Source organism: Dryobates pubescens, chromosome Z, assembly GCF_014839835.1.
Source record: "Dryobates pubescens isolate bDryPub1 chromosome Z, bDryPub1.pri, whole genome shotgun sequence".
NCBI classification, from domain to species: Eukaryota; Metazoa; Chordata; class Aves; order Piciformes; family Picidae; genus Dryobates; species Dryobates pubescens.
The window spans coordinates 38135051-38162454 of record NC_071657.1 but is presented as its reverse complement, the minus strand read 5'-3'; the positions used below and the strand labels follow the sequence as shown (position 1 = coordinate 38162454).

The following is a 27404-nucleotide window of genomic DNA, read 5'->3' as shown; positions in this document are numbered from 1 at the left end:
AAGAGAGTTTAAAAAAAAAAAAAGTCAACCACTGTTTCCTGCTGTTTAAAGAAAACCAGGGCCCACCAATCTAGGTAACTCCAATCAGATGCTGCAACATGCTGGATACTCCAAAGGAGTCAGAAAGTAATGGCGACATATCACTACAAAGGGCTATAATACAAGGTCCTAAAAACTCAGGGGTCACTGTTAGAAAAGTGACTGGTACAAAAGTGTGCACATTCTGTATCTCTCTGACCAGCTTTAGACCACTGGCATTGAGAAACTATAATGGAGATGTATGGCCCATGCAACATTTTAACAAGCCATGATCTGGCATGGTACCTATAAAAGCAACTAGCAAGTTTAAAGAATAAGAAAATTTCTTTGAGACATTCTGTCTTAGTTGCCGCTTTCCACAAGCCTAAGATTTCATGAAAGAAGAATGAATGCAAGCAGGAATGGTTAGCTGTACCTTTTTCAGGTAGGACACTGTGCTGCTGCTGTTTCGGCAGGAGCTCAGAGAAGAATCCACATCCTTCTTGACCAGGGTCAAATAATAGCCTGTTCCCAGCTGGTTCTTCAGGAAGAGAGAAGAACCAACGCAGCAGAGCTTGCCATGAGAAATTATGGCAATTCGGTCACCCAGAATGTCTGCCTCATCCATATGGTGTGTGGAGAGAATGATGGTGCGGCCTGGAATGAAGCAAGGGAAAACACCACTGGTAAGTCAACCATACTTGTGCTCCTGAGCCAGGCCACAATCATCTGGATCTTGCCATGTAGCTGGATGGGAGATAGATGCCACAAGTGCAGGTTCCGTTGAACAAGACTAGCAATACATATGTTTCACAACTGCTGTCACAAGTTTATTCTCCCCACTCTCTGCAGCCCTTGTCATGCTCAGCAAAGGCGGGTTGCACAGAATAAAAGAGGACACTGATGCACACCATGAGTGAATTTCTGACTTTTAATTGCCCTCACAACCCAGTGAGAACTTTGTTCATAAGCTCTGACATGAATAGAATGAAATAGGAGAAGAGATGAGAGATCAGAACATCCTTATCTTGCATGCTTTTATTCCTTCCTCAGTGCACACAGTAGAATTGCAAAGATACGTTGCTATTTTGAGAACACTCATGAATCATATGGTTTTCTTTTGCTTCCCATGACACATTTAAAGACCACATACCTTGCCGATACTTCAGCAGCAACTCCCATATCCCTCTACGAGAATAAGGATCCACCCCAGCTGTAGGCTCATCTAGAATGACAACCTTGGAACCACCAACAAAGGCTAAAGCAACAGAGAGCTTCCTCTGCATGCCACCTGTCAGACACAAGAACAAAGAGATGTTCTGGCTAATGTAGGATACTGAGATCTCTGAGAGAAAGCAGACTTGCACACTGAGAAGAAAAACACTGCTATTGTTTGAGGCATTCCAGGGGAATTCCATGGACAGGGGATAATTCGTCTGGAGTCTAATTCTCCTGCTACTGCAGGAAGCCACACCTTGCAAACCCTTCCTCAGGTGAATCATACTATCATTGACAGCAGCTAGTCGCCAGCCAGGAGGCATAACCGTATTTGAGGACCTGGAGCACGGGTCTCCAGAGCCTGTGTTGCAGTAATAGGTCCTTCAGAGACACACATCATGTGGAATAGGCAACAGCAAGGAATTACATTACACTTTCCAGTACTAAAGCAAACCTGTGCCCATCTGCTCTCCCTTCCCAAGGTCAAAAGTGCAGCTTGTGTGGATAGCCAAGTCAGAGACAAAGGAGTCACAATCCTCTAGCTATCTGGTACAGACTAATACAGCAACCTTGCCACTCCTGAACAAAGGGGAAAGACATTCCAGGATGTCAAATGAAGAAGCAGAAGTCAGAAGTGCACATACAGTTCACAAACAGCAAGGGACATAGAGATTACAGTCTGAGCCAATCTTACCTAAAACCATAAAATCCAAACATATTAGAGTAAGAGAAAGATGGACTATGTTGTAATGTAAACAAATATTAAAATACTCAGAGAAAGTGAATGTCTTGCTGTGGCCATTAGATAACACAAGGCAGTGAAAGATTAAGTTTACTAAGATATACTGATTAGAGACTTAAAGTGCTTAATCATGTGGTAGTCTTTATTTAATTGGAGTATCAAATCAAGGGATGTGATGTAGACAGTGAAACTCAAGAGATTTGATTGCTGGGGAAGCAGCTGAGAAATGTAAAAGCAGCGGAACCTACCAGAGAGTTTGCTTGTCCTCGCCTTCAGTTTGTGAGGCAAACCAACATCCATTACCATTTGCTCCATTTCCTCTTTCACCTTCTTTTCTGGCAGCCCTTTGAGGCGAGCGTAGAACCAGATGTGCTCCTCCACAGTCAGCCTAGAAAACAGAAGGAGGCTGAGGGTACAGCTGACAGTGCCAGGCCAGGATTCATCCCTTGCATTAGCATTACAGCAGGTATGTTTGTTTACTTGGGAGAATACCTTTTAAGATCAACATTTCAAAAAGGAGCTACAGACTGGGTGTGCTAAACATGGACCTGATTTCAGGGTGTGGTTATTCAGCACCAATGTAAATAATATGCTTTCAAGGTTGTGTGACTGAGTACCCTAAACACACCAGATCACCAGACACTGGGGAAACATAAGGCCTAATTAAGTTCAGTGGAACAGAAGATAAAAGTGTAGATTTCTGCTGATAATTCACAGACAGGTAAGAATGTGTTCATGAACAGAATATCCTTGTACCACTCTCACACCACCCTGCTGTCTCACACCACACACTGAGGTAAAAATAGGACTACTCCAGCTGAAAGTACACTATTGTCTCCTGAAGAACCAAAAAGACAGTATTAGCTCTGTGTCCCCCAGATGCTACTTACAAGTCAAACAACACATTGTGTTGTGGACAGACACCCAGGTTCTGTCTGATGGTGCTGAGTTCTGAGCGGATATCTTTGCCCAGGATGAAGGCTGTACCCGAGGTTGGAGGAAACAAGCCAGTCAAGATGGACCTGAAGGACAAACATAACAGATAAGCAGGTTCCACCACCAAGAAATAGCTGCTGCACATGCCAGGATGGATGAATGCAGAGTGGGTGGAAGCCCTGGGGAGCTCCCACATCAGGAAGGTAGTCTGATAAACATTACCAAAAGCTAATGGCTTTAAAAAACAAACAAACCAAAACCAACACAAACAAAAAACCCCAACAGCTCTAATGGTTTTGACAGTGATCAAAGCACACTCACATGACCACTTGAAGACATTTTCCTCTAAAAGCTTTTCATCCTTTCAGTCCCAACTCATTTCCTTACACTGGTAAATCATAATCACAAATGGCATTACTAAAAAATGCTGCCAGCAGATGTATTCGTGTAGCTCAACCTGAACTACATCTGGTTTCAGTCTCCTGTATATTTGCTTATCTTCTGAGGCAGCTGCACAACTAGAGTGATCACCAGAGTTCCACAGAAGTCATGGGAGCACACCAGTCTGCACGAGCTTGCACACTGCAGTTGTACAGCTCCCACTACAATATTGATAGGAACTGCAGTACTCAAGTCACTTTCCCCACTCTCTTAAAGCATTCTTTTATTCTTACATGGTAGTGGTTTTCCCTGCTCCATTATGTCCCAGGAAGGAGGTGATTTGTCCTTCATAGAAGTTCAGTGTGAGACCATCTACAGCAACTTTCTTGCCATCACGGTAAACCTTGACCAGGTTCTGGATAGAAACACCAAGGCTCAGATGCATAGGCTCTTCCTCCTTGCAGACTGGAGGAAAAGAGCAAAGTAGAAAGAGATATGGTAGGGTTTAGTATTTCCATTAAGTCTGTGAAGATACAAGAAGAAATGAACTACATCAAGAACTGACCCCATTTCTTCCTCAAGGACAGGAACTTTCCACAGGAGCTATACTTTAGCTCATTTGTCTCTACTGGGCTTATCTGAGAGCTGGAGATCTCCAGTGTCACCAGGGTGGGAGGAATTCTCAATCCCCTGAGGCTGGAATACCAACCTGGAGTACAGTGGGCAAAGTACCTTGGGTTCATCTGGATACACCCACCTGATGAGTATACCCAAGCTGTGGCAATAAGGGATGACCAATTTTACCTGAAGTCACAGAATAACAGAATTGCCAGGGTTGGAAGGGACCTCAAGGATCATCTAGTTCTAACCCCCTGCCATGGACAGGGACACTTTGAACCAGATCAGGTTGCTCAGAGCCACATACAGCCTGGCCTTAAAAACTTGCAGGATGGGGCTTCCACCACCTCTTTGGGTAATCTGTTGCAGTGTCTCACCACTCTTATGGTGATAAACTTCTTCCTAATGTCCAATCTAAATGTACCCTACTCTAGTTCGGATCCACTTCCCCTAAGTCATGCCAGCCCTGCTGTCCTTGGGCTCTCCTTCCAAAAAGGCAGACCACACTGCTTCATTGCAGAAAGGCTGTTATGTCCAGCACTTACCTTCTGAAGGCCCCTTTTGGTCAGGATGAGGGTGCTGCCTTTCCTGTGGGTTCTCACCAAACCAGTAAGATTTGGTGAAAGGAAAGTACCAGGGCCTGGGAATCCCATACTGGCCTAAAGAGAAAAGCATTACATGAGTCTGACTGCATCTGTCCCTTTCCTTGTATTAACTTTTAGGACAAGAAGGGATGTATTCCATTCGTAGTAAGCCTCTAGGTTAAGCAGGACTAAGAAATCTTTCTTGGTGAGAACACTACCAGACTTTGAGGTAACTCTTTCCCCAGACCCTGAAGTGAATTTGAGGGTTAAAAGCCCTATACTGCAAGAGGTTAAGCAGTCATATGCGGTACTGAGAGTGTCAACTCTCCCACTGAAGCAGGGTCTGTGGATTTAGCAGTTCAGAGAAGGAAACAGCTGAAGTGCAGCAAAACTTCTAAGACTAGCTCAGCCGTCACCAAAATGGGGCAGAGTTTCTGCTGGGCAACAGTCACTGCTGTTAGCAGCAGCAGCCACAGCCACCTTACTGCAATGCTGCTCTGTGGTTTACCTCTATGACCTTTCTGCAGCTCTGCTTAAAAATGGGCAAAATTTGCACCTTGACAAATGAATAGGGTGAAAGGATCTATTTAAAAGCATAATGACACTATCCTCCCTCAGAAGCCAACCTCACCTGGAAAGACAGATTCAATGTACCAGGTCATGACACCATATAGGAAAGTGTCAAACAACATCATGACAGCAGATGTGGTGATGCTAAAGCCATCTTCTTCCAGTGGGCTCTCAAAGAAGTTGTTCCACTGAACACCAACTCCTTGCTCCTCAAACAGTGCAAAGTACTCACAACCAAAGCCAAAGGCTACTGGAGACAGTAGGCTCTGAAAATGGGAGAAATGAACATACATTTAGTGTTTCATAACTACTATCCAGCTCAACTCTAGCACAAGGCTAAAGAGCATGGTCCAGAAGCCTTACAGGAAAAGCCCAAGGTCCAAGGATTACTGTACTTGCAGGGAAGGAGTGACAGACTTGGTTCCAGCAAGCAACTCCTTAAGTCTCTGCTGGACCACCACCCAGAATTGTTGCTTTCCTTATTTTCTTTACATTGCCCTTTGCACTTTTATGCAAGATCACTAACAGTCACCCTTTCCAGACAGTTAAGAAGTGCTGTGCAGAGGAATGGCAGCTGGGTCCTTCAGGCTACACCTCTGGATGTATGGCATCACAGTGTACAGATATCAAGGCAGCTTCACCTGGCCAACAAAATTACTGCAAACAAAACCCTCTCAGCAGCTTCTACCAAGTTCATTTAGCCCATCCCTCTTCACTATGCCCAGTCATGATACCTCCTTAAATTTGAAAAACCATCTCCCATTGCCACCTCCCCACCTTGTTACCAGTGTCCAGTTACGAGTGCTGCTGAATGTCATACTAGTGGAAGCACAGTACCCAGGATATTTTTTTCAACACTCACCGCAAAAATCTTGAGTGAGAAGCTGATATAGTCCTGCCAGGCAACACACAGCACATAAGGCAGGTACAGTGTGAAATAGACAATGCCTCCACAGGCAGCTGCCAGATTGGCCCTGGAGAACACAGTGCTGATGAGGAAGCACTGCAGGATGGTCACAACAGCAAAGATTGAGAGGAAAACAAACACCACACTAGGGTCACTGTAAGGCAGCAGATTTCCCACCTGGTAGGAGAACAACACATGTATCAGACTTTGAGAGGGCTCTCCAAAGTGGCACTAGTACAAGCAGGTCTGCAGAGCTGCAGCTCAGGGAACACTGGGCTTGCTGCAGTTTGTACAACCTCCCCAGAACTGGAGCAGCACTAGGTGCACCCTTTCAAAAGCACTAAATCTACTATGTCCCCTCCTGCTGTTTTTCGCCACGCAGCCCTGGTTTATTCCCTGTACGCAAAAAGAGCTCATCCTTGCTAACTCCTCCCCCATGTGCCCGTGCAGAGCACTGCTTAGCAGGCTCTCAAGACTCTAGATTCTGCTGCCACAGACCAAATCAGTAGCCTCACCTTAAGGATCAGCACCAGCAGACCTGCACTCATCAGGAGAGGGATGAGACTGCTAATGAACCAGCTTAGCCAAAGGATGCCATTGTCAAGTCCCATAATCCTCATCGTCTCCTTCAGCCGGGCTTCCTTCTCATACACAATGCCCTTAATTATCACAGCCACTGAGTAGATCCAGGCTAGAGTCATGAAGAGAGGCATAGAGCGGCTCATGACACGCAGAAATCTGAGAGAAGGAAGAAAAGGACCAGAAGAAGAGAGTTAAAAACATCACTGCAACTTAAGTTACCACTCAAGAGCTAGCAGAGCAGGGTGACAGCTGAAGCTTCACTGCATGAAGCATGACAATATGCAGAACATAATATAGGATCAGTGTCTCACCAGGAAGTGAGGCTGATGCGTATAGAGTGCATAGCCAGCCCGAAGTGGGAGCTGTTGGAATTGGAACTGTTGCTCAGTGGAAAAGAGGGTGCAAAGATCTGTCTTTCCTGGGGACTACGCTCAACTGTCTGTGCACATGTCTCTGCTTTTTTTCCCTAGTGTTATTTTTGCCTGCATCAGGTTTGAGGACATGGTCACATCTCAGTAATGTATTCTGTTTGCTGAAGTCCTGTACAGTCTTCCTCCTGGGAAAGACTCCACAAGTCATTACATATTTTAAATCCTCCACGCAGCTAACCCTAATTCCAGGGATTAGGAACACCTTGGAGATTGGGACATAAACCATGCATGGAGTGACAAAAGCCCGTTCCTCCCAAGCCCCAATCCTCCTAAGAGCTTTCAAAGCCGCCTGCATACATACATATCATCCACGTAACAAGGGTAGGGCATCTGCTGTACGTAAACTCCTGTCTTCTTCTCCGTGCCTGTCTGCACCCTGATGATGGCCTGTTCCACTACATCCTGCAGGTAGGCAAAGCCTCCCCAAACATAGCGCATGTCCTCAAATGGGTCAGCACGGGGACCAGGATCCCAGTACCTGCACCAAAGGACAAGACCTTTCTGTTAGAAATCCTCCTCACCACATCTCCTATGAAAAATTGTCCACTGGGCAGTATGTCAGTGCTCACCCATCCTTGATCTTGTTGGTCCTTTCCACATTATCAATGTCCATGCGTATCTTGTATTTCACATGTTGAGGAAGCTCTAAGCTGTTAGGGGCTATTTCAGAGAACACTATGCCAGCCCAGAATCGTCTTTCATCCAGAAGCTCCAGGGACTTGTTTATGAGACGGACTTCTGTGGCCACAGGCTCCAGTTTGTCCAAGTTGACACACTAGACAGGGACAGATTTGGAAGCACTTTTAAGATATTCTACCAAACTGGAATGTACTTCATTTGTGTTTGGGAGGGAGAAGAAAAGGATAACTCTGGAAGATTAATGCCATGGGCAAGAAAAGGCTGCAGCACTGGACTGCTTTGCAATAGCTCATTTTAAGTACTCAGTAAGTTGCTACAGATGTCATTTTTCCTGCTTTATGGTCATCTGCCAGTCAAATGTATCACTGAGATATATCTCAGCAAGGTATTTTCTGGATAAAGGGTTGGTTAGGACTACAGTACTAGCTACAGGATCCCATCCAAGTATCATTTTCCATTGATAATATTTTACTTTCTGTTATCAATAAACCAAGTCTGACTCAAAGCCTCTGAAAAAAACAGTGGAGACAACCCAAGGCTTTGGATTAAGGCCAACAGGCCACAGTCTGTTTCTGTTTGCACTAATCTGCCAAGGTGATCAACTAACAAGTAGAACAAATTTCATTATTCACTATGTCTTCCTTAGTTTAAAGTATCTGCTAGCTTCATCACAGTTCCCAGCTGTACCTCTAGATCACAATACGAGCTGTTACACAGCGAAGCAAGCAGCATCTTTCAGTCACCCAGTAGCAGCCGAATTGGAAACCACATGCAGCCGCCAAAGCCAGACAGTGACATGGCCTACAGTTATGTTCCAGGATCTGTGTTCAGGCACCTGAATAAATGATATTTTCTAACATGCTGAGCACTCAGGCCTACTAAAACCTTGTCATTTTACAGAAAATGGACCAAGGAACATTTATCTTCCCTTTCCAGGAACACCCTGACATGCAGGTGGAGATCAAGCTGCTGCCCTCCCCCATCTCCCTGCCCATACTAGCAAGTTCTCACCTCCATAAAGCTGGAGATGGTCTGGATAGCCCGGTCTGTTTCATTGAAGGCATCTACCCAGGTATACACTGAGCCATTTGCTGTCTCAAGGTCCTCTGGATGGTTTGACAAGAAACGGGCAACATCCTCCACTGTCCAGTTGGAAGCTGGCAACTGCAGGTCCCAGAGAGCTTTCCCTTTCAGCAGCGTCTGCAGGCATTTTGTTTTCAAAGGAGAAATAGTTCTTGAGAATGAATGTTAGATCTCCTCCATAATCAAGAAAAAGAGTATTACTATGGAAAATGTATTTTTTAAAGGTGCAGAGAGAGGCCTTTTGCCATACTGAGATCAGCATGGTGAGGAATGTCCTTCCTTGCAAAGCCTATGTCTCCCCGGGTATAGCTATACTATCGAGTGTGCTCTGCAGGCAGGCTGGCTGCCTGTGTTCTGCCAACTCTCTCCCAGAAAGAGGGCAGCAGAGAGCCACAGACAGACACAAACAGGTCTTGCACCAGCACAACAGAGCATAGCAAGGTGTTCAGGAGAAATACATTTGGCTGCTGGTGGTTGTCAAGCTCTGCTCCCATCTGGGATGGAGAGAGGCTGTGGCTGGCAGCAGTGCCAAGTAGAAATACCAGCACCATGGACTGGGTGGCTTTTCTGACATGTTTTGCTACTGCACCATCAGGACTGGCTGAAGCAGCCATCATGTCCTGCTTCTCTGTTCTCCTGTCTGGGACAGCGTTTTTTTCACCTTGTTTAACTACTAGCTTCCTGGAAACAGGCTATGGCCTCACAACAGGCCCTACACAAGTGCAGTCCAAGTAGAAGCACAAACCAGTCCTCTGGGCAGACAATAGAGTAGGCAAGAGGGGAGCATTAACTGTGAAAGGCACAGTTGAACTGAAGGTAAGGAAAATGTTTCAAAAAAAAAAAAAAAAAAAAGAAATGGATTTTCTGCCAGAATAAAGAATGAAGCTGAAAGGTAACAAACTCACCAAGATCTGCTGTAAACAGCAAACCAGAAAGCAATGGCTCACACAATTAAAAAAAAAATGCCAAACCAACAGTAATGTTAACTGGGATAACAGAATAGACCAAACTGGCAAAGCAGAACATGCAAAAGGGAAATCCAACCAAACAGTGATCATCTGTGCTGCTGTCTCCTCTGAGTTTGGCTTGCACCACCATCTCCAGCAGGAAGGACTGTCTGCAGAGAAGGGGCTTCATGTCATCATGCTCAACAGCAACATTAAAGCTCCTTAACTCCAGGGGCACATGCCCTCCCTGAAGTTAGCAGCTTCATTAGCAGCTGTCTGGGTGTGTCAACGATGGGCAAGTAAAGCATTTTCCCCTTTATCAGCAGAAAGCAATATGACAAAGAGATTGCAAAACCAGGAAAGTGGGAAGGTGATGACCAGTCACCCAGCAGCACAGTGGCCTCAGTGGCTAACAAACAGCAAAGGACCAATCTCCTTCTTGAAAGGAGCCACAAACAGCTTATTCATGTACAACTGATCCATGCTGCACCTCTGAACTGAATGGAATGCTGCCCAGGCACTGACAGTGAGGTACTCCTGCATCTGTGAACTGTAATTGGTGGCAAAAATGAACCCCTCCTACTGTGCCAGTACAGAGGAGAAAACCAGGCTGTTGGTAAAATAAAGAATAAAATACCAGAGGCAGCAGGCTTAATAAGAAGAACAAAATATAAACCCAAAAAGCTCATTAAAGAAAGTTAAAAAAATTACAACCAGCAGTATAAGGACACAGCCTCAAGACCAATATCCAAACTTTTGACTTTGTCCATGCTGTCTACAACTACCTGAAGGGTGGTTGTAGCCAGGAGGGGGTTGGTCTCTTCTCCCAGGCAACCAGCACCAGAACAAGAGGACACAGTCTCAAGCTGCACCAGAGGAAGTTTAGGCTTGAGGTGAGGAGAAAGTTCTTCACTGAGAGAGTTGTTAGCCATTGGAATGGGCTGCCCAGGGAGATGGTGGAGTCACCATCCCTGGAGGTGTTCAAGAGGGGCTTGGACATGGCACTTGGTGCCATGGTTTAGTCATGAGGTCTGTGGTAACAGGTTGGACTTGATGATCTTTGCGGTCTCTTCCAACCTTGGTGATTCTGTGAGATTCTGTGATTCTGTAGCAAATGGTCTGATTTACAGTTGGTGTCCCAAATTCTCACCTCTTTGGTGCCAAAATCTATAAAATTAGCTTCAGCAAAGCCAATAAAGGCACAGGAGTGATGCAAATGATGTCTCTGACCCTGTGGTATGTCATGTTGCTGGGGAAGTGCAATAGGACAGGTCACAGACATTCAAGCACAGTATTACATTGGGGTAAACAAGAAATTAAGTTCAAGGCTTAAAAGACCTGGGGAGGGCCCTTTATAACAGCTGCACTGTGACATTCAGCCAGCTGTCTTGCAGAGACAAGCTACTCTACAACTGTTTCTTTGTTGTGCAATCCAGTTTTACATCACTGTGTGTCCAAAGACATTAGCACATGGTGGAGAGATAAACCCCCTCAAGAGCTGCACCTGAGGGAAGCAACAGTGAACACTTGGGCAGGTAATACCCCAGAAATGCAGGGCTAACACCTGGCACAACGCTCTGGGGAGCCAACATGCTGGCAGAAAGCATGTCAAATCTGAACGAGACTCCCAGCCCTTTTTCATGTTCCAGTATGCATGGCATGTTATGAAGCAATCAGCCATAGGGTGATGTTTGCTTTTTTCCCCATGAGCACCCAAGCATTATTAAATTAACCATACCATGCAACTCCAAATTAAGTTTTTACAAGATTTGTGCCAGATTACTGCCAGGCTTCTAGGTTCAGCTCTAGCATGAAAATCATTCAACACATACTGTACCAAACAGGGCCTGAGGCCACCTGGCACCTTTCAGGATCTGATCTAGGTATACAACTGCTCGTTTCACTCTGCTGCTGTCAGGAGAGCACCATTGTGGAGAAGTGCACAGCAGTGGCTGCTGAACATGTCATCAACCCTACAGGTTCCCAGTTTTTAAAAACACCAAGGTAGATCCTCATATCACATTAGTGAAGCTCTGGAAGAAACAGCTTAGAAACAGCCCATTTCCCCACTGAGGCATATTAGAAACGGGTGTTAAAACACACACTGCTCCCATTTGCAGCATGTTGTTACACAAAGCAAGGAATGCCAAGCACAGAGCAAGGTGCTACAGTTTCAACAAATGGTCCCATCCACTCTATTTATCTGTCCAGTTCAGCACTGAAGTACCATCTAAAACAATTATTTCATCACTTATTGCAGAAGGCAACAGTGGCGACTCTGGATACTGACCCGAATGAGATCCATTTCCTGACTGCTTTCCATAAACATCCAAATCTTCGGGCTTATCTCCTCCCACATACCCCCGAGGTCACGAAACACACCCAGCTCCTGGAACGTCCTGTTCACCTGTCGGCAAAGAGGAGAGGAAAGTCATTTCCAAAAGCTGGCAGAGATCCACTGGAGACTGAGAGGGAGCATTGACCTGTCAAGTGAAGTACTTGGTGTTGCTTATATTTAAACAGCAGCTAAATTTCTGCAAGGACCACAGCAGTGAAAATCTGAAGCACTTGGAAAGAAAACAATAGGGAGTGTAGATGCCTGTGGCTGAGCACTGTCTTTCCAGGCTTGGTTGGGAATTAATATCTTGGAGATGAAGGACACACCAAGGTAGCTCCTCCCCATGCTCTAGAAAAGCCTTGCTTATGGAACATAGAGTAGAGAAGTAGAGAGCACATTACGTAAACTACAATCAGAAATTACTAAGGATCCACCAAGCAGTCTGCACTGGAAGAGAGAAAGGACACCTGGAGACCTATCAAGGCCTTCCCTAGGGAATACAAAGCTTACAGATAATCAAAAGGCACCACCAGAAAAGCTTCCAGACTAATCTAGAAATAGAACTCAGCCTGGGCTTTTCCCCTTGAGCCTTCAAAAGCGAATGTATGGGAAGTGAGAGCCTAGGTTGGCTGTGCTTTGCAGGCAATCCTTTCCAGGCTTGTGTTTGGGCCCAATTTAACACCAGAGCAGCTAAGCTGCACAGCCAGAGGACATACCTCATTTGACATACCAGAAATAGGGCCAGTTACCTCACTCATGACCTTCCTTATGGCTGGTGTATCTGGAGTGTATAAGATCTTCCCAATCAGCAAGGGTTTCAAAGCCCTCCAGATAATCCTGGAAAGTGGGCTGGATTCCAGGTTCTTCATCAGCTCATTGCAGTAGGGTGCTGAGGAGGAAAAGACAAGGGTGAGTGACTGAATGGCATGGTGACAGCTGCAGAAAGAATATGCCCCACTTATATGGGCTTCAAGGACAGTTACAGATGAAAGCACAGCATTTGCCAGAAAACAGAAGTCCTCCTCTACTACAAAGCTCCACAAAAGCCCCTTTCAGCACATGCTTCAGGGGTCTGCTCAGCAAACGTGGAGCACACAGGTAGCCTCCATCACTGAGGGCTACACAACTAGTTCTGTGCTGCTTTCACAGCCTTGCTACCGGCCCGCTGCAGGCCCACTGCAGACTTTTCTATGGATTCTACACAGGGCCCCTGGGAATCTCCTCTATGCTGATATCCTCACTGGTGTTAAAGGCATGTGCAGGAGATGGCGTGCACATGCCTTTCTGCAACAGTGGAAGGTATGCTGTTCCTTAGGATCACCCCTTTCACCTGTAGAGTTCGGGAAACACTGGCAATGAAATCCATTAAGTTGATGGGACCTTAGGCCAAGCTGGAGTTACACCTACTTGTGGAGTTATCATAGAAGTTAGTCACATCGTCTTCAGTGCTGTTGCCTCCAAATAGCGCTTTGTAATTGTTATCCTCATACCAATTGAGGGACTTGATTTTGAGACCTCCGCCTTCGGGATGGCCACACACAATGCGTGACACAGCCTGGTAGATCTGTGTAGAGGAGTTTGAGGCATTCACATTGGTCAGGAACATCACCTCTTGCCTCATATCACTCCAGCTCTTCATGCTCAGCAACTGGAAGGGGAGGTGGGAGAAGAGAGTGGAAGCAGTTATAGAAATAGGCTTAGAGAAAGGACAAGCTGTTGCCACTCTGCTTGAAATCACACATCTGTTTTTAAACAAATGAGAATCCCCTTGAACATCAACCATAATGACAAAGGAAATCACATTTGCCCCCGCCACAGCAGAAGGTCTTTTCTGTGCATGCACAAGTGCTTGGCCTTCACCAAGCTCTGTATTCCTAAGTTTTCTCCAGTGCTGTGGGTGGATTCTGCTCTCCCTGCCCTCTCACATGAAAGCTGCTTCTCCTTGCGGCTGCAAAAGGGCTCACATTCCAGTGGAGTCCCTTCACTACAGGTGGGGGGTCCCTTGAGTCAGAGGAGGGAGTAAGCAACACCACAAAGTGAGTGGAGCTCAAGGGACTGAATGGGGCCCTGGCACACTTCAACCAAGGTCAGCAAGACTCCACATGAAACAGCCAGTTCTGTCTTCTAGGTAGTGTCATACCTTGTCCTTGTCCCAGCACCTTCCTTTTCCAGTGTCAACTGCATTCATAGAAGACCCTTGAAAACAAGCCCAGCTTCAGCCTGTAGCCTGGTTACAACATGAGCTGTGTATGCAGCCAACCACAGCAAGGAACCTTCTCCTGCCCAGCTTGCCTGACACCAGGCTTGAGATGACCACACACAACTTGCTTGTACAACTGCTACCTCCAGACTCATTTGCCTGGCATAAGCATCTACCTGCAATATGTCACGAACAAAAGCACCAGGCCATCATCCCAAGATGCTCAGTGCATTAATATTACCATATTCAGCGGTACTCAAGCATTGTTCTCAGATTCTGTCTGCATATGTAAAAACATCAGCAGAGGTGTGTCCATACAGACTAGAAGTCTATCTCAGTAACTTCTGTGATGGTGACAGTAAGCATGTTAGGACAAAAAATAAGACAAGATCAAGAATGTAGGATACTTTCCCCAAGTAACCTTCCAGCTTTTTACCAGTTCAGGGAACTTCTATTTCTTAAACATCAATTAGTTTCTTTGACTGTTTTGAATTAGTTTCTGTGAATTTTAAACACTCATAAGTACTTAGCATCCAACACACCACTGAAGAACCTCCTCTCCCCTAATCTTAACTTTGCTATAGTGGGCTGCTTGGTGACATGTTTTTTGTACTGGAAGAAACAGTAAACATTCAATCTCTATCTCTTTTCTGGGCTGCTGAACACTACATACCTTTGTCATATTCAAACTCAATCCTTTTCCAAGCTAACAAGTACTAGCCTACTCTATTGCTCTTTGTATGAAAATCATTCCACTTCTGAATGTCCTAATTGCATTTCTCTGAACTTTTTCCAGTTCTGCTACTCCTTTCTGGAGAGGAACAGCCTAGATCTGTATTCCATATTGAAGAGGATGGCAAAACTACAGTTCCATAGTGTCATAGCAGCATCTTACAGCTGATTCTCTATTCCTTTCTGAGTCTCTTCTAGAATTTGATATGATTTCTTATCTGCTACTGAAATAAAAGATGGCATTAACTTGGATGTTCTTGATGTCCATAACAACAGCATGAATTAATAAGGGCAAGAAGAGCATCTGAGATACCTATTTGTAATTGATCATGAGCTGCATCTCAGAAACAACCTTAGATGCTGTGGCCCAACTGCCCTGCTTTCAGACACAATATCTTAGTCAAAGACCATCTGCGTTTTTTGCTCACTGTTCATTAGTTTTGTCACCATTGTTTAAATAGGACACAGATAATTAAAGTCCAGGACAGCTGGCAAAGCCAGCAGGCAACAATGCAGAAAGTAACAGTGTGCTGGAACAATACAGTCCAAATTCACCCAAGGAAAGGACAACCAGAGTCTCTGGCCTTACACTGGGAGGCAAATCTGACCCTCTTTGTCTGTCTGTAGCACTGTGCCTGCTTCAGATGTGCCAACTTGTGGGCAAAAATTATTGATACCAAACAACAGCTACTATGAGACACATACACAAGAGGCCTCTATTTTTAGCTTCCACCAAACACATGACACATTGATAGGATGAAAGACAGCTGTGAGAATAGCTAAAGCTGGGGGATTCAATACGTATGTCCATAGTGACTGCTTTAAAGTGTACTTTCATTTCCTCAGTATTCACTGCTGCCACTCAAAACAGCTCCACAGGTTCAGGGTGACTGGCAGGGCACTAGGACCATGAATGAAAAATATTGTCACACAATAGCTTCTTTTGTTTACATGTGCTTACACGGATTTTTGTATCTGATGATTCCTCACCCAAAAGGCCAAGGCTATGTTACAGGTGTGACAGTTTGAGTGCCAAATTCAAAGAGACACATTGGGGAAATTCTGATACCTTAGGTAAGAGAGATGATCTTTGCTCAGCAAAAAATTCAGCTGCTTTAGCTGAAGTACCATAAACTCCTTAACATGAGCAAACAAACAAATAGGAAGTACAGTTAATTCCTCCCATGAACATAAGAGTTTTTAACCATCTTGCAGAGAGACTGCATTAGCAACCACATTCTACACGTAATTTTAAAACAGCCTGAACAAGGAGCTTTGTTTCACCTTTGGCACCAGCAATTTCACAATTTGGCATACAGAGCAACTCTGTTCACCCCCCTGGAATCAAGTATCTCATGTGTGAAGGGTTGCCACGCTATTTCTCCCAGACATTAGACCTCACTCTCTTTTCCTTAATAGTTGCCCTTACTCTTGGTGTTTAATCTGCCCTCCTGGATTGATTTAAGGAGCCCAGGGTCCTAGGTCCAATCAGTCCCTGTACTCAGCGACAAATACTTTGTTCAGATCATTTTCTAATTAAAATTCCTTGCTAGAAAGGCTCCTAGACATGGCACAAACAATTGTTCTCTCCTCCCTCTCAAGCTGCTGCCCTTTGAAACAAGGGAGTTAGTCCCTCCTTTTCACATAGAAATCAGCCTGCCAGACAATAAGAAGTAACTTTCGGTCAAGCCATCTGGAGCAGCTCACCCTGAATGTAGAGGAAAAAGCTCCCTTTGTTTGCCCAGCAATAGGGTAGAATAAAAGGTAGTCCTACCCAAAACAGCTGCCAAGCAAAAGGCACATTACCCCAGGACATTTTCGGCCACATCAGCAAACTAAGTATCACATGGTTTCAATTATTTTTATCCCAGACAAGAAAAAAAGGCAAGATTAAGTGACGCAATGGGAAACAGCTGTAATCAAACTCTGAACGGCAGCCTCCCTCCTAGCAGCAAAAGTTCCGTAGTCTTAACAGAAGCTGATCCTGGAATCATCTTAATTTCACTGTAAATGGGTCCCGGTGGCAGGTTGTGGGACTCGAGGAGCGATGCGTGCCCGGAATTGTTGGCTGGCACGGTGCTGGCTCCCGGCAGCTGCCCCTCTGTGGGAGTGGAGCACACGCTAACCTGAAGTGACCCGCGCTTGTGCATGCTCTCAGAGGTTACTGCCGTTCACAGCTCCAAGCTCTCTCGCTCTGATGCGAAGACGGAAGACTAGCAAAGCGGCGGGGAGGAGGCGGCAGCATTGTTTAGTTTAGATGGTTGTGATTTCTGCTTCAGGGAGAGAATGTTTTTGCCTAGTAGCAGCACTTCAAAGTCACATCCAGTTGAAAAGCAACTAAGTTAAGTTTCTGGCTAAAAAAAACCCTCATTTTTTGAATTCTGACTCATGCTAGGCATACAGTGCTGCTGCTTTTTTTTTTTTTTTTTTTTTTTTTTTTTTAAATCATCCATCATTTCACCTGCAAAAGCAAATACTTGCAGTGTCTATAAAGTAATTTTGCCCCTGCAAATGGCTATTTATGTTTTGCCAGGGCCTTTTTCAACCACTGTTGGTTCTACTGCATTGAAGTGTCCAACAAGGACCAGAAAGCAATCTCTGCCCAAAGAAGTTAAATAAAGACCAAACAGTAGCCTATAGCTACTAATTTAGATTAAAGCAGCCGCAATATCTCCACGTGCCATACCCTCACCATGTCCAGAGTCCAGTAAATAAATCAAGCAATAATCCTGGTATGTTTGGCAATCCAGTGGAAAAAAATAGAAAGGCGGCAAATTTCCACACACAGTTTGCAAGGCATTGTTGGGCAGCAGATGTACTGCAATCCCAACAGCTGCACCACCGCTGAGAGGGCAAACCCCACAGAAAACATTTTTAATTCCTGTTCCTCCCAAGAGAACCACAAATCTAATAAATTCCTCTAGTTTTTGTAACTTGAAGTGCCAAGGGGTTACAAAGCACATGCTGCCTCTACTGACACATGCAGAACAGCTATAGGACAGAAGGAATTTCCAAAACAAGCCAGGGATTGACTTTGAGTTGCACCAAGGGGACTTGTGCTTCTTGAACTCAGCTGCATGCTAATAGAGCCACAACGGTGATGTGATCTCCTGACATGAAGGTACTTACCTCTTTAACGAGTTTCCCGAGGCTCTCTCTCAAAGTTTCCACAGTTTCTGACAGGTCTTGCAAGGACGAATTGAAAGAAAATTGTCTCTGCAGGGAGACAGAAAAGGAAACTAGAAGTCACTGCAAGGCACAAAGAAATTAAACTCTTGTAAACCTTCCTGTAAAGGAGAGTAGTAAAAACCATTCACATGGCAGACCGCTTTTGTGACAGAACTGGCTTTTTGTGCAACCTTGAGCTTAAAATACCATGGGCTCTGGCAACCCACAGTGCAGTGTGGACATCCCTTCCTTCCTCACAGGTATAGGTATAGAGGAACCAGAACCGTCCCAATAAAATGCTAAATGAATGCCCCCAGAGTTACAGCGCAAAGGATGGCTTGCATTGCAGGTCACAAGATGAGCACAGCATACAGGACAGACCTGAGAATTTGCAAGACAGTGCTGAGAAGGGGATATAAAATCTATGCAAGCTTTCAGTGAGACTCTAGGGATACTAGCTCAGATACACAGAACTCCTGCTGCAGTATATATTGTCTTTATCACTCAAACCCTCCCATCACACCTGAGGGGATTGGATGTGGCACTTGGTGCCATGGTCTAGTCATGAGGTCTGTGGTGACAGGTTGGACTCAATGATCTTCCAACCTTGGTGATACTGTGATACCTTGCTGCTTTCTATCTCAACCAAGGGCATGGTTTAAAACAATCAGCTTCCATGAAGCATCTGACATTTGCCTTCATCACAGAAGAAAGACTGACAAATTTCTGGAATTGGAAAGCACAGATTTCAGGAAACTATTTGCTCTTGCAGGGAGTCACATTGAAGACAGCTCCTTGTTTCCATTTGCTCTACATGTAATTAGTAGGGCTAAGATTTAGTTTGCAAGGTTCCTCTTCCCTTTTGTTCGCGTATCTGAATGATCTTGCACAGGAAACATTTGAACACAATTCTTGTTTCAAAGAAATTAAGATTAAAATAACTTTGAAAGATTGTATGTTAGCAGCTACAAATTGCAGCATTTGAAAGCATGGTAAAGTTACAGCATTGTGACACTCAGAGGAACAGACAAACCACTTGATTTTAACACACTTCTGGCCTGCAGCTTTTCATTTTTGCAACTTTCCTGGAATGAAGTCTAGAGGCTTTCACTTGGTCTAGTTGATTTGCTGGAGGGTGATAGACCTGCCTGGTCAGTGACAGCTGATGCAAATGGGTACTGTCCTGGTTGGATTTTATGATGTCAAACATCTTCTTCAACCTTAATTATTTGGTGGGTCTACATTCCACTGATCTGCTGGAGCATTCAAAACCCAGCTAACTTTTCTGAGCACATAGCTAATGCCTGCTGCAAAACCAGTTGCAAATTCAGGGAGGGATTTCTACCAAACACAGTCCTTAGAGTTTGAATAAATTAAAACCACATCACTAGGGCTAAAAGAAAAGCAATTCAATCTCCCCACAGACTTACAACTTCAAGACATATTTAAAGAAATATAGTTGGCAAATACCAAAGTTACACAGCTGCACTACCACTTCAGCAACAATACAAGGTAGATAGTCCAAGGTTTGTACGTAATAGTAGATGTGCTTGTTCAGCTTCATACACCTCATCAAGCTCTACGCTCTATGACTGTTCACTGTATTCAGAGGTGATTCAGGGACAGAGTAGATGAGGAAGAATTTTCTGATGATATTCATTGGTTCAGAACAGTGAAAAGTCAAAAGCCAAATGCAAAGGATTAGTGAAGACTCATGCTGACACACCGTTATAAAGAGCCAGATGAAATTTTTGGTGCTGTAAAATAAAGAATGTAGGGAGAAGACCTCAGCAAGGCCTTTGACACCGTTCCCCATAGCAAACTCCTGGCCAAGCTGTCAGCCCATGGCTTGGATGGGAGCACACTGCGATGGGTTAGGAACTGGCTGGAGGGCCGAGCCCAGAGAGTGGTGGTGAATGGTGCCACATCCAGCTGGCAGCCAGTCACTAGTGGTGTGCCCCAGGGATCAGTACTGGGCCCCGTGCTCTTTAACATCTTCATTGATGATCTGGATGAGGGCGTTGAGTCCATCATCAGTAAATTTGCTGACGACACCAAGCTGGGGGCAGGAGTTGATCTGCTGGAGGGTAGAGAGGCTCTGCAGAGGGACCTCGACAGGCTGGACAGATGGGCAGAGTCCAACGGCATGAGATTTAACACATCCAAGTGCCGGGTTCTGCACATTGGCCACAGCAACCCCATGCAGAGCTACAGGCTGGGGTCAGAGTGGCTGGAGAGCAGTCAGGCTGAGAGGGACCTGGGGGTGCTGGTCAACGGTAGACTGAACATGAGCCTGCAGTGTGCCCAGGCAGCCAAGAGGGCCAATGGCATCCTGGCCTGTATCAGGAGCAGTGTGGCCAGCAGGAGCAGGGAGGTCATTCTGCTCCTGTACACTGCACTGGTTAGGCTGCACCTCGAGTACTGTGTCCAGTTCTGGGCCCTCAGTTTAGGAAGGATGTTGACTTGCTGGAACGAGTCCAGAGAAGAGCAACAAAGTTGGTGAGGGGTTTGGAACATAAGCCCTACGAGGAGAGGCTGAGGGAGCTGGGGTTGCTTAGCCTGGAGGAGACTCAGGGGTGACCTTATTACTCTCTACAACTACCTGAAGGGAGGTTGTAGACAGGCGGATGTTGGTCTCTTCTCCCAGGCAGCCAGTACCAGGACAAGAGGACACAGTCTCAGGCTGTGCCAGGGGAGGTTCAGGCTAGATGTTAGGAAGAAGTTCTATACAGAGAGAGTGATTTGCCATTGGAATGGGCTGCTGGGGAAGGTGGTGGAGTCACCATCATTGGAGGTTTTCAGGAGAAGACTTGATGGGGTGCTTGGTGCCGTGGGTTAGTTGTTTAGGTGGTGTTGGATTGGTTGATGGGTTGGATGCGATGATCTTGAAGGTCTCTTCCAACCTGGTTTATTCTATGTATTCTATGTACTTTCTGATGGCTCTGAATAAGCTACTGCCACTCAAAAAAGGGAGACCTTAGTTTAACCCATATAAGACAGATGAACATGAATATGAATCCATGACGCAATCCTGGTTATCAACTAATATGTGCAGTTTTGGGTCCTCCATCTCTGAAGGGAACAGAAGCATAGAAAAAGGCCAGAAGTATGACTCAATGTAAGAATGGCTTCTGAAGGAAGAACAATAGACCACAGTTCTTCCAATGGAGTCTTTAATGACAAATTGAACTTTTGACAGATCTGTAGAACCAGAAATAGGATGGAGAATGGGAACAGGGGATGATTTCTCACTGCACTTCATCATACAGAACTAGAGGACTTCTAGTGAAAAGATCAATTTAAACCAAACCACAGGAACTACTGCACACCAAACAGTCAAAATGCAGAAATTCAATAGATTGTATCCAGTGCTGAAAGTGTGAGTTGCAGAACGCTTTAGAAGGAATTCATTAAAGAAAAAAAATTTCCAAGTGCTATAAAATAACAAGATCCCAGCAGCAGCAGCTGAGAACTGCTGAGTTGCAAGCTAGTGACAGTATGTTGCATTGAGGAAACCTTACTACATACTTGCCCCGTGTCTGCATTATTTTGCATGCCTCCATTATGGGCCACTGCTAGACTAGTACTTGGTGCATAGAGCTGAACATGAATTTGGTCTGACCCAGTGTGCCAGTCTTAGGCAATTCAAGGAACCTGCAAATCTCACCCTGAAGCATGGGACAGCCCACCACCCTGATCTTTCTTCTGTAGTAAGTCCATGGCACTCCAAGTCTGTTTCTCACAAGAACTTGCTACTATGTGATTGTTATGAATGGATTTTTGCTTTCTTTACCATCATACTTTGCACCCTAAAGCCTATGCAGGAAGCCACTCACAAGTATCTCAGCAGGCAATGATAAAAATCAGTCATAAGTGGCCAGTCATCTTTGTACAGATAAGCATGTCATGAATTTCCCTGGAAAATAACTCTTTGCAGTGTCTCATTAATCATAGAGTCAATAAGGTTGGAAAAGACCTCAGAGATCATCAAGTCCAACCTATCACCCAACACCTCATGACTAACTAAACCATGGCTTCAGGTGCCACATCCAATCCTTTTTTGAACACCTCCATGGACGGTGACTCCACCACCTCCCTCCTGGGCAGCACATTCCAATGGCCAACAACTCTTTCTGTGAAGAACTTTCTCCTCACCTCAAGCCTAAACTTCCCCTGGCACAGCTTGAGACTGTGTCCTCTTGTTCTGGTGCTGGTTGCCTGGGAGAAGAGACCAATCCCCACCTGTCTACAACTTCCTTTCATTAATTCATTACATAAGTAGTTCATTACAGTCTGAAGAGCTCTCTAGATTCAGGGCAGCTCCAGTTAAGATTTGTTCCACTGCTAGAATGTCTTCACTGGTTGTGTGCACACATCAAGGACTAAGGAGCGGGTAGGCAAGAACTCATTATCTGATGAAATGGTGCAAAAGCATCACTTGTTCTAAGCACACGATTGAAAGACAAAGTTCTTATAGGTACTACCTGCACAATCACTGTGCTAGTAGCTGGCAAGTCAAGACTTCCACTAGACATGTCTTTTGGAGCTGTCATCATCATAATACTCTTGAAATACAGATTGGACTGGATGGACTCTCTATTCTTATAGGTGCATGCTACAAGACTCAAATATTTGAGATGACTAGAACTGACTGCACAGTCAAGGTAAGCCTCGAGTTATCCCACCTGTCAGCTCCTGCTAGAAGGGATGGACAAATCTGTTTTAAAGTGCAGGAGAAATCATAAGTTTGAAGAGTTGGGAGGTCATAACAAAATTCAGCCACTGTCTGCATCATACTGCTAGTTGGTTTTACTTCCTGAGACTACTCTGCCACGTTTGCTTTAAAAAAGTTATTACAAATTTATACTGATCTTAGCAGAAACTTTACACTGAGCTTTGCAGAAAAAAATAATCATGTGCTTCAAGCTTCTGCTTTTGTTTCCTGGGAGTGGAAGTCCCAAAGCACAGCTGCTTAAAAGCATGATATCATTGTGTTTGACTGAAAACACTCTCAAAAGAACAAGGAAAGCCACAAAGTCAGTTGCAGCATGTATTTACATTAAAAGACCTTTTCTAAAGCCATTTTTCAATGGGAATGTATTTATTATTCAATACTTGGCTCATGCTAGCCATATGACAAAATACCACCCATAATATGAGGGAAGGAAGAAAAAGCAATTGGATTTTCACATGCTTACCCACACTCCAAGGACCACTACAGTACAGAAGCCACAATGTGTTTACAGCTTATTACAGAGCCACACCACTGGAAATAAGCCCTCCTTAGGCAGTGCTGCAGATATGAAATCCCACAGGACTGGTCAGAGTAGTCTTTGTCATTAACCTTTCTCCAAATAATTTCAAAACTGGGGAGATTTGCAAAGGGAAAATTGTCCCACAGACAGGTATTTTCATGATATAAGACAGTCCCTGGCCACCACGCCACCTGTCCAGTGGGACACCTGACTTACTACCATTGCTCACTCTTGCTAACTAAGGTGCCTGTAATTTTCCCCAGACTGTGCAGTTCTTCAGCTGCTGGCTTACTACAGGGAGAAAACAAAACAAAACAAACAAACAAAAAAAAAAAAGAAGTTTTTGTGCATGCAATTAGAGGTACCATTTCACTGCTGCTCTTAAGCCACCTTCTCCTGCCTCAGTTTCACTGACTACACCCAGTATAAAGCAAACCTCAAGAAGATGAGTACACAAGGGGCTCATACAAGATGTCATACGCCCTGTAGTATTTATTGTTGACCAAAAGGCTTCAGAGAGTGGATAAAGATGTTAGGTCCTGAGAAAAGGAGTGTTACTTTTCTAAACACTTGTTGCTTTTAGTGGAGTGAATACTCAGTCAAGAAGGAAAGCTGATGCTCTGTCTTGGTGTTCTGTGATCACTCCCAGGTGTTTTGCTGCTTTTTGATCTAATCAGCCCACCCCAAAGAGTTTCTTGCATAATAAAGAATAAAGAAACATACTTTAGACTCCCTACCCTGCCTTTATGTGCTTGGCTCTGTTTTGTCATCCTGCAGAGCAGACTAAATTGAAGTCATACAATGGATCAACGGCAGAACTAGAAATTCCAGCAGAAAATTTTAATTAGAAGTCCCTTCTTTGTCTAAAGTGTACTACTGCACTCTGGGCAAATGCTCAAGCTGTTCTGGATGGAACTGATGTGCAGATATGAAAGAAAACTCTTTTTAAAGGGAAAAATACATCACTAACCCCAAAACTTTCTTAACAGTGCTGCGACATTTAGAGCTTGTGCATTTCACCTTACATGGAATCTGATTTCCTTGTTAAAACTGCTCTGTCCAAAGTTGGCTAAGAATTACTGTTCTGTTGTGAGATACCCAGAACACTTATGTTTCCCCTCAGGCTGCAAATGTACACTCACTTTAAGCCAGCAGAAGCAGGTGTTGATGTCAGGGTCTCAGCCCCCCATGCACATCCTTACCACTGGTTTCTCAGTCTTGCACACTCCACTTCAAATGTTTGTGTAAGCGTACGATCAGGTCAGATACTTTTAATCAGGATCAATTCCATGATGTAAGGTACTGCATTATCTTGCAGATGGAACAAAACCACCAACATAGAGGGGCAGGAACAAGCAGGTGGATGCTGGCCTGAGTCTTCTGGATTAAGGTAGTTAAAGAAACTATAGGCACTCTACTGCCCAGATACTCGAGTGGCAAAAGCTCCTATTTTATTACTCAAGTCGGTGGTGTTGAATTTACATATTTCTTGCACAAGGGTGCAAGTCCTTTTCACTCCATTTGTACTGACTACCATATTAAGATGCAACCTCTATATAAAGCACAGAATGTTGTAAACAGTGGAGGCCAGATCACATTTACATGAGCCAAAAACCTGTCTCTGGATTGTTGTGTACCTGCCTTTGATTTGACCCTTAGTGAAATGCCATGCTGTGAAGTACATCAAGGACACTAAGCACACAAAAATAAAATTAAATCACTGGCACATTGTTCTCATTGGTTTACACGCTCTGTAGTAGATACAGTGCATGCTATCTTCAGTATGCATGTCCAAAATGTGACCCACAGTGCCTTTAATTACAAGCTATGTCAAAACCTCTTTTGTTCATGAACAGAAAGTTCTCTTTGTTCAGAGATGTTACTGCAGGTCAAGGCACTTCTTAGCCTTTAAAGACACTAGTTTCAAATGTGGTGATCCTCATCCTAGAGTTAATTTATTCATTTTGCCTGACCACATTGAAGCCAGTTGTTTTTTTTTTGTTTAACTCACTAATACATTCCAGAAGCTTAACAAGAGTAGCCTGTGATATTTTTCTTAAGAAAATTGCAGACCTTCACAAGACAGTGCACAATACACAGCAGGTTTGGAACTGCTGGCTTCTGGACTCAAGTTTTTTTCTCTGAAGCCAAGATCACAAGCCAGCTCTTCAGATGTCCACCAAAACTGCACATAAGGTCTTAAACCACTTTGTTGTTGCCCAGTGCCACTAAGTGGCTTACAACTGCTTTCTTTTACCAACAAACAATAGTGAACAATGCAAATACACTCAATAGCTCTTTCTGTCAGCTAAGTTGTAAAGACATCTGTAAGTGAGAAAAGCAAGACTGAGCCTCCAGATGGTCCATATGACTGATAATGACTTGTTCTATAGCTGGCAACTTTCATCTCATTTGGTCCCCAAAACTCTAGCATCTCAGTGATTTAAAGTAAATGCATGCATATACATCTAACCGAATGCAAGAAACTGCTTGCAGCCACTCCTTTTCAATCAGCCCATCTTTGTTGCAGGGACAGTTTTAGAGCTGTTACCTTATCTGTTTAACACTTAGATTATTTTGCTCTTTCTAAAAGAAAACTGCAGATGGAGGACACATGGAAAGCAGAAGATGAGCTGTGGAGAGAAGTAATTGACCAGTATGTACTGTGCAGAGGAGCAATATGGTTCCAATACTTGATAATAACCTTCTTTGACTGCAGACAAAGCCAAGCAAGTGGTACATGACTTTTGGTCCAGAGAAGCTCACCAAAGCTGGAAACTCACACAGCCCAAGTGTTTATTTCTTCCACAGTACAGAACAGAACATTAAAGTGGGTAAGAGTGGATTCTATGGTGCTACCTTCTCTCTACTGATATTTCTAGCACTAGCTTCCTCAAACTTTCATCTTTTTACCAGATATTGTGGACTTAAAACATCATCAGGGTTTCTCTAAGAACTAGGTTTGCTGCAGTCTCACCCCCTAAATACGTTTCTGAAGTTTAGTGAATTCCTGAATTTTTGAAAGAGGACTTTAAAACTCAGCTCTTCTTTGTATGAATTAAACCTGTTCTAATGTCATGGCTTGCCAAAGGCTAGAAACTTCTGCACCCAGTGTCCCCATAATATGGGCAGAAGGTGGTGTATTTATCACTCAAAAAAGACTGCTTACAAGGGCCTGCAGTGGCAGGATGGGGGACAATGACTTCAAACTAGAAAAGGGCAGATGTTAGGAGGAAGTTCTTCACTATGAGGGTGTTGGAAGACTGGAACAGGTTGTCCAGGGAGGTGGTTGAGGCCCCTTCCCTGGAGATATTCAAGGTAAGACTTGACGAGGCCCTGGGCAGCCTGGTCTAGTTGGGGATGTCCCTGCTGACTTCAGGGAAGTCAGACTAGATGACCTTTGGAGGGCCCTTCCAGCCTGGACCATTCTGTAAAGCATGGAAATGCAGAGATGAGCTCCTACACTGAAAGCCCTAGAAAATGTCACTGTGTCAATGATAGCCTCTCACAGGGAAGGACCAATGGACTCACCTGAAGAGGTTTCAACGGATTCAGGTTAGCACGGAAGGCTTGTTCGGCTGCATGGAGTTTTTCCTTTGGCAAGGTGCAAATGAAGGCTTCAGAGTCTGTGGCTGCCGTCTGATTCTGGATTGTAAGAAACTCAGACAGTGTTGAGCTATTGCAGAAATCTGGCAGTCGCATTCGGTACCCAGACACAAGGACCTGGAAAAGTCAGGAAAGCTTTCAAGTTGCACGTTACATAAGATTCATAGCACAAACTTGGACATCACCTATACAAAACTAACCATTCACAGCATTTTCAGATAGAGGTAAGAGGGGATTCTTCTCTACAGGCTCTGTTGCCTTGACCCATGCACAATTCAGTTCCAAGAAAAACATGTTTCCCTGCTGAATACATGGGGGAGAAGTCATGAGGCAGACATGTCTCTCTCCGTTTCTCCACAAACATGCACAGAACAGCAGTGATTCTGTCCTCCACAGCAGCCATTTCCTCCAGCCAGGGGTACACACATTGCCTAATCTTCAGTCTTCTG

At 44.6% G+C, this 27404-nt stretch overlaps 1 protein-coding gene across 1 annotated transcript in view; it reads right to left on the bottom strand.

Annotated features, from left to right (window-relative positions):
* Positions 1-27404, bottom strand: part of ABCA1 (ATP binding cassette subfamily A member 1) — a 97928-nt gene that overhangs the window by 19930 nt on the left and 50594 nt on the right. The window contains exons 7-23 of the mRNA XM_054179013.1: positions 26881-27072; positions 18056-18142; positions 13402-13642; positions 12744-12883; positions 11947-12063; positions 8638-8826; positions 7557-7762; positions 7289-7465; positions 6490-6712; positions 5930-6151; positions 5129-5333; positions 4459-4572; positions 3589-3760; positions 2869-3000; positions 2227-2366; positions 1172-1309; positions 455-675 (exon numbers count right to left, since the gene is read on the bottom strand). Coding sequence (XP_054034988.1) covers positions 455-675; positions 1172-1309; positions 2227-2366; positions 2869-3000; positions 3589-3760; positions 4459-4572; positions 5129-5333; positions 5930-6151; positions 6490-6712; positions 7289-7465; positions 7557-7762; positions 8638-8826; positions 11947-12063; positions 12744-12883; positions 13402-13642; positions 18056-18142; positions 26881-27072 — 2916 coding nt within the window. The remainder of the gene's footprint in view (positions 1-454; positions 676-1171; positions 1310-2226; positions 2367-2868; positions 3001-3588; positions 3761-4458; positions 4573-5128; positions 5334-5929; positions 6152-6489; positions 6713-7288; positions 7466-7556; positions 7763-8637; positions 8827-11946; positions 12064-12743; positions 12884-13401; positions 13643-18055; positions 18143-26880; positions 27073-27404) is intronic.